Source organism: Phoca vitulina, unplaced genomic scaffold (genome assembly GCF_004348235.1).
Source record: "Phoca vitulina isolate PV1807 unplaced genomic scaffold, GSC_HSeal_1.0 scaffold12, whole genome shotgun sequence".
NCBI classification, from domain to species: Eukaryota; Metazoa; Chordata; class Mammalia; order Carnivora; family Phocidae; genus Phoca; species Phoca vitulina.
In genome coordinates, this window is record NW_022589715.1 from 33,871,329 (window position 1) to 33,878,932 (window position 7,604).

General features: G+C 40.9%; 1 protein-coding gene across 1 annotated transcript; it reads right to left on the reverse strand.

The window, feature by feature from the left end:
- Positions 1-336: 336 nt before the first annotated feature.
- On the reverse strand, positions 337-7,399 carry CUNH2orf74 (chromosome unknown C2orf74 homolog). Its single transcript, XM_032411209.1, has 5 exons — positions 7,252-7,399; positions 1,973-2,093; positions 1,630-1,743; positions 1,356-1,533; positions 337-569 (listed from the first exon to the last, which is right to left on the reverse strand). The coding sequence occupies exons 1-5, from the start codon at positions 7,397-7,399 to the stop codon at positions 396-398; spliced, it is 735 nt and encodes a 244-aa protein (XP_032267100.1). The 3' UTR covers positions 337-395.
- Between the last annotated feature and the right edge of the window lie 205 nt (positions 7,400-7,604).

The window sequence follows — 7,604 nt, forward strand, 5'->3', positions numbered from 1 at the left end:
TTAATTGAATTTAAATTAAAAAAACATGAATGAAAAGAAACATTTGCTATCTCCAAAGTTCCCCTTAAATATGATTTACCTAACAGACATCTGCACAAACACAAATAATTTTATTCACATGTTAGAACAGTGTTTGAGTAGACAGTGTTTTAAGGACACTTAATACAATCAATTTCTTGAACTCAGATTTGAATTTTAAAAAAAACTATATTCAAGCTCTGGGTATTTTACTTACAGAATTTTGCATGTAGCTCACTTCTTTCTGCACAAAGGTAAAATACTATTTGTATTTGCTTAATTCCCCATATTTTGCTGTTTCAACATGATCTTGTACCCCCAGTCATTTCACTGTTAGTCTAAGCTTACATTTCTTTCACTCTCAGCCTTTTCTGAGCTCATTTTCTCTCTTTATGTTCTCGAGTATAGCTTCGAGGTATCGGGTATTCCTTCCCAAGGTCCACAACAATTACCTCCCTAGAAAATGTCACTCCTTTTAAAGGTCTTTTGTGGTTTTCAACACCTGAAGGAGTTCTAGTGAGAGGTGTAGGTGGTTTTTGCAAATCTTCATCCTGTAAGAGAATGGAACAAACTGTATAAAAGATCAATTTATGAAGGCAACGAGTCCTGCTTTAAAAAATGTTATATTTTTAATTTAGTTTATATTTTAAATTCAATATAGAAACATTGTTAGTAAGAAACAGAAGAAGTGTTTCTAAATGATACAGGAAAGCAGTGATAATCCATCATGATCTCATTTTCATATCTCTATGGTTAGAAAGGGGCCCCCGAACCATCGTTCTGCCTCTGGGCGTGGGCCTTGTGTTGAGGGAAGATGTGAACTGTTCCTATCAGAGAGTCCTGACGGGGAGCTCAAGAAGGCCCGGGCAATGTTTGTGTGCTGTTGTACAGCCTGGAACCAGAACAGGGACATAGGCTCTGGTCTTGAGCTTGGCCGCAGTGGAGGAATGACCTTGAACAATTCATCTCATTTTATCATTTGTAACATGAGAGGGCTGGATCCCTAGATGATCTCCAAGGACTCCACCAGCTCTAAGATCCTAGGATTCTGAGAAAAGCAAAATGAAGGGGGATTATTAAGAACAATACAAATGTAAGAGTGAAGAATGAGCAAGTGTCTAGATTTGGCATACATGACTGGTTTAATAACATGAAGAATGTTGATGAACTAAGAACATGATGAACTAAGAAGAATGGTTTAGAAGACTGCAGACTTTGTGCTCCTTCCAGGTAAAAACTTAAGTTTCAGGCAAGACCATCTCATTGTACCTAGCCAAAAAATTTACCACCTTTTCAATCAAACACATTCTGACCTGGTCCTTGGGAGCAGATAAGGCGATCTCCTCTTCACCATTTCCTCCAGCATTCTTAGGCTCTTGCTTCTCTTTTGTTTTGTCCTCCTCCTCTTCTATGTTCTTTTTGTTTTCTAAGGGTGTGTCTTCTTTACTCCGTCTCTGGACAAGAATGCCAGGCCTCATGGGTGCATTTAAGTCCGTGATTGGTGTTAGGATAGTCCTAGGTAATCAGCAGGATTTTTAAAATTCATGCATGTTAGCCACCATTATCATACCCCAAAATGGCTTTCTATCACATTCTACAATACAGACTTACTTTTGTTGGTCTCCTGAATTGTTTGTCTCCGCATTAGCAGCTAAACAATCTTCACCTCCATTAGCATCTGTACAAGGACTTTTTTCTGTCTCTTCATCTTTCTTGCTTTGGAAACTGAAAACGAATAAGCAAAAAATTCAGAAAAAAAAAAAGAATGGTCTTGATTTACTTGGCATGGAACTTCACTTTTAAATAGGAAATTAGAATTTCTAAAATTCTGAAATGGAAAAAATAAATAGCTATAGCATTATTTGCTCTATTTTAAATTGATTTATATTATTTCTAGATACATTTGCTAGTGTGACTTGAAATCTGATCCCAATTTATCAGCATGGATTTATACCATTTATATAAAAAAACCACCAATAAAAGGAGGATGCAAATGAAGCAAATTAGAAGGAGGATGAAGAAAGTGATTGCTGTGGTTTCAAAGCTCATAGGGTTAGCTAGAAGAATCGTCCACTCTCACAATCACAGATTGTACAAATATTCTTTTCCAGCTTAGTTTGAATGTAGTTCTCTTGTTCTTTAAGTTTTCTAGAAACAGAAGAATAAAAAGCTATTTTCACTGTTGTTCTTTTGATCAGCTTCATAAAAGATGCTGTGTTTGTTTCGATGAAGTTGACTCACACTGGCTAATTTCTCTCCATAAATGTGGTGGGGGCTGAGGTGGTTAGAGGGGAGACTGAGCTGGGACACGTGTGATCACACAGCTCACCTCCCCTCACCCCAAAAACTATCAGAATCCAGAGGATAGGAATTGGAGCAGCTGGAGCCAAGCCCAGCTCCCCATTCTTCTCTCTTCAGTGACGTCATAGAATCATGGAACGGTTCAGTTAGAAGGACCAGAGTGCCAGCCCAACCCTGCCCGTCACCTGGAGTTAGGAGAACTAAGAAGCTCTCCTCTGGGCTGCTGTTTCACTGTCCTCTCCTCTCAGAGGGCTGGGATGGAGGCCATGGGGCACCATCCTGGCACTCTTTGGACAAGGATTTTCTTCCTGCTCTCCAAACACCAGCTTTCCTTTCTTAACCTGAGCCTATTTCTTTACTGCTTCTTTCACAGACAATGAACAATCAGTCCCACTTCCTTCTTATAAAATCCCTCCCTATAGTAATCAACTTACCCCCAAATGGATGCTCTCCAAGCTAAATAGCCCATCCTTCTAATACCACATCACTGGACCCACTTCCTGGACAAATAAGCAAACTAGCAGCTCCAGAAGCCATGGCTGAGGAAGCAGGAGCAGAGCAAGATGACCCCACCCCCAACCTAATTTCAGGTGAGTGAGTGAAGCCCATAACAAGAAGGGGGAGGGAAGAATTAGGGTCTCCTGAGAAGCAAAGAAAGGTACAGGAATATGGCAGCTGCTGCCAACCACATCTAAAAAATTGGAAAATGAGTTCTAGGAGTCTCTGGGCTGTAGCAACACTGGCTCTCCTTCAGAAGGGCAAGGACTGTGGCTTTTTAATCTTTGGATACTCCACCAACTCAGGACCTACAAATCGCATAAATGTTGAATGGATGGGTGTGTGTAGCAGGTGTGGTGTGTATGTGTGTGTGTGTGTGGTAGCACAAATGGAGCTTGTTGGAGGGCTCAGGCCATGCCTAATTTTTTAGAACATGTGAACATCTGAGCCACTCCTAGCAGAGTGAGCAAAATTCATGGATGCTTCCTCCAGCGAGGCTCCCAGATGAAGACTCAGAGCCCATCTCACTCTCCTTACTCTACACCGCTGCCAGATTGAGACTTTAAGAGCCCAAATCTTCCCATGTCTCACGTACACATAAAGGATTTTTCTGGGAGATGGGAATATTTTAGATCTACTGTTGGTTACACAGGTCTAGACATATGTAAAAACCCATCAAACTGTATCCTTAAGATTAGTGTGCCTTGTGTCATCTACTGTGTGGATATTATACTGAATAGAAAGGGAAAAGGGGCCCCATCCCCACCCTGAATTTAAGTATTTGCCGTGAGTAGTGCTGGACTGGAGTGCACTGCTGCTATTTGGTCCTGTCTCCAAGACTGCTTAACAGATGTAGTCTGAGACCAGAGACCTTTAGCAATAAGTAAGGGCTGACAAGACTATTGCAAGGGCTTTCCTTCACTGAATGTGACTTAGGAATCAATATCATATATTTAACATAATTCTGAAAAGTGAAAGGTTCTCCAACTTTGGTCCCTAAATCACATTTTAAGCGCACTGGACTGTAAGTCTGTGATGCCCTGATAGTCAAAGATGGGTTCCAGAGCCCAACAAAATACACTTTGTATGCAGGCATGTGCTCAAAAATTATACATGGTGGGAAATTACAACCAATTCTACAGAAATTAAAAATATCCTAAGAGAGTACTATGAACAATTGTATGCTGACAAATTGAATAACCCAGATGAAATGGAAAAATTCCTAGAAACACAAAACCTATCAAGACAGAATCATGAAGATCTAGGAAATCTGACTAGAACTATAAGAAGGAGACTGAATCAATAATCAAAACCTCCAAACAAAAAAAAGACCTGGACCAGATGGTTTCACTGAGGAATTCTATCGAACATTTAAAGAAGAACTAACCAATCTTTTTCAAACTCTTCCAAACAACTGAAGAAAAGGGAACATTTCATAACTCATTGTATGAGGCCAGCATTACCCTGAAGACACTACAAAAAAAGAAATCTAAAAGACTGATATCCCTTATGAATACTGAGGCAAAAATCCTCAACAGAATACTAGCAAACTGAATTTAGCAGCATATTAAAAGGATTATATACCATGACAAAGTGGAATTTATTCCACGAATGCAAGGATGATTCAACATACAAAAATCAATGTAATCTGCCACATTAACAGAATGAAGAGGAGAAAAATACATGATCATCTCAATTAATTCAGGAAAGGTATTTGACATAATTTAATATCCTTTTCATGATGAAAAACACCAAATAAACCAGGAATAGAAGGAAACTACCCCACAATAATAAAGGTTATATATAGAAACCCCACAGCTAACATCATACTCAGTGGTGAGAAAGTATTTGCAAATGACATATCTGATAATGGATTAATATCCAGAATAAATTAAAAAACTCCTATAATTCAACAACAAAAAAACAACCCAATTCAAAAATGGACAACGCATAGACATTTTTCCAAAGAAGATATGCAAATGGACAATAAGTACATGAAAAGATGCTCAGCATCACTAATCATTAAGGAGCAAATCAAAACTACAATGGGATAACCACTTCATACCCATGAATACAGCCATTATTTAAAAAAAAAAAAAGAAAAGAAAACAACAAGTGTTAGAATGTGGAGAAATTGGAACCCTTGTGTATTGTTGGTGAGAATGTAAAATGGTGCGGCCACTCTGGAAAACAATATGGAGGTTCCTCAAAAAGTTGAAAATAGAGCTACCCTATGACCCAGCAATTGCACTACTGGGTATTTACCCCAAAGATACAAATGTAGTGATCTGAAGGGGCATGTGCACCCCAATGTTTATAGCAGTAATGTCCACAATAGCCAAATGATGGAAAGAGCCCAGATGCCCATTGACAGATGAATAAAGAAGATGTGTTATATATATTATATATATATATATAATGGTATATTACGCAGCCAACAAAAAGATGAAATCTTGCCATTTGCAAGGACATGGATGGAACTAGAGGGTGTTATGCTAAGCGAAATAAGTCAATCAGAGAAAGACAATTATCATATGATTTCACTGTTATGTGGAATTAAGAAACAAGACAGAGGATCATAGGGGAAGAGAGGAAAAAATGAAACAAGATGAAACCAGAGAGGGAGACAAACCATAAGAGACTCTTAATCTTAGGAAACAAACTGAGGATTGCTGGAGGGGGATGGGGGGATGAGGTAACTGGGTGACGGACACTGGGGAGGCTGTGTGTTGTAATGAGCACTGGGTATTATATAAGACTGATCAATCACAGACCTGTACTCCTGAAACAAATATTATATGTCCATTAATTGAATTTAAATTTAAAAATATTTTTAAAAATTAAATATAGAGCTCCATATGATCCAGTGATCTCAGTTCTGGGTATACACACAAGAGAAGTGAAGCAGGGACTGGAACAGATATTTGTACACCCATGTTCACAGTAGCACTATTCACAATAGCCAAAAGGTAGAAACAACCCAAGTTGGGATATATTATTCAGCTTTAAAAGGGAATGAAATTCTGATACGGGTTACACAGAGATGAACCTGGAAGGCATGATGCTAAGTGAAGCAAGTACCTGCAATCGTCGAATTCAGAGACACAGAAAGTAGAATCATGATTACCACGTGCTAGGGTGAGGGGCGAAATGGTGAGCTATTGTTTAATGGATACAGTTTCAGTTTGGGAAGATGGAGAAGTTCTGGAGATGGATGCTGGTGATGGTTGCACAACAACGTAAATGTACTTAAGCCACTGAACTGCACACTTAAAAATGGTGAAAATGGTAAATTTTGTATTTGTATCATAATTTAAAACAATTATTTGTGGAACAGAGGAAAGGGAACACATCTGTAGTGGCCTGGTATGTGGCAGGCACCGGAAGAAGAAAACCACCAGCACACAGCAATCTTGTTTCTATCTCCATCCTCTTGCTCAGTTTGTCTCCCCACTGTGAATGCCCCAGCCCTGCCTCAGCCCTTTACCTCCCCACTCCTGCACTGCCCTCACATGAGGCCATCACCATCCACTAGGCTTCCTTCCTTCTTGCTTTCTCTAAGCTGTCATTTCAGCTCAGTGACACACCATGTCACCTACCTGCATCCCAAACCCGTGCCCTGTCCAGCTCCAGCTGCACTCCAGCGGGCGAGTGGCAGGGGCTTTCACATTCTTTGTCATTTCCCACCTCCCACCCCATTTATTCCTTGACCTCAGGCTCCCAGAATCCTAAACATTATCCCTCCTGTTATCAAAACCTGCTTTCTAATCCTTCAAACCAAGAATGTCCGATAGAAACTTAAAGTTATTCCACTCTCAAGGATATTTGTATCTTAACAAGAGCTAAAAGCAAAAGCAAGACAGGGTGGAATTTCAGGCATCAGCCAGCAGACGGGGAGTTCCCTTTGGAGCAAGGAGGACTTTTCTAGTGCTCCTCACATCTGCCACACTGGGGTCAGATATCAACTCCTCCTAGGGCGAGCAGTTCTGCCTTGTCCCCCACTCCTGCCTTCAGGCTCCTTTGCGGTAGTAGCCAAAGGGTGGGCAGTCCCGGGAGCAGGGTCTGTGGCAGGCTGTGCTCCACATGGGCACAGGGTGCATGTGAATCCCCAGCCACCTCCCTAAGGCCTTGATCCATGCAATTTGGTGATGTCCTCTAACAAAAGCATGATCCTGAATTACAGGATCAAGACAAGGACATTGAGAGGCCTTACACGTCACGGCTGTCTGAATGTGAAAACCAGGGGAGCACACAGGACCCAGGTCTGGCCAGTCAGAACAGTCCACAGTTCAGGAGTCAGTATGGGATCCAATCAGCTCAGTCAGTCTCAATGTCAGGATACTTGCAGAAACTACCGGCAAAGAGGAGAGCAGCGCTGACAGAGAGAGAGAGAGAGGGACAAATTACAAATGACTCTGCTTGATCTAACCATACTTGAAATCTTGGTTTTTTTCACTGTGGACTGGAAGCTGTAAGTTGTGTGACCTGACGCCTTTCCTTTCTGGCTTAAGTTGGTCCGAGTGGGGTTTCTGTCTCCTGCAATCCAAGACTGCTGACCAACTCGCTCTGTAAACAGCATCATACCGCCTCCCTTTCTGAGTCCTTGATTTCTAACACAAGACTCCTCACTTCTTCACATAAGAGCCATTGCACCTGTCCACCAAGTCCTGAGCTTGTTGGGCATTAAATAGGTCCACTCTAGCCTCCAGTGACAAGTGAAATGAAATGAATGCCTTTTTTTCTTTCTTCGGATGAGTGTAGCTGTTTCCCCTACTATAGCTGGTGGA

Bases quoted from the DNA above. Each gene is read 5' to 3' on its own strand.
- CUNH2orf74 (XM_032411209.1), bottom strand. From the start codon at position 7,399: ATGATGCTGTTTACAGAGCGAGTTGGTCAGCAGTCTTGGATTGCAGGA. The intron at 1,744-1,972 runs GTATAAATCCAT...ATTCGTTTTCAG, and splicing joins GTGGTTTTTTTATATAAATG to TTTCCAAAGCAAGAAAGATG. The intron at 570-1,355 runs GCCTTATCTGCT...ATTCTCTTACAG, and splicing joins GAAATGGTGAAGAGGAGATC to GATGAAGATTTGCAAAAACC.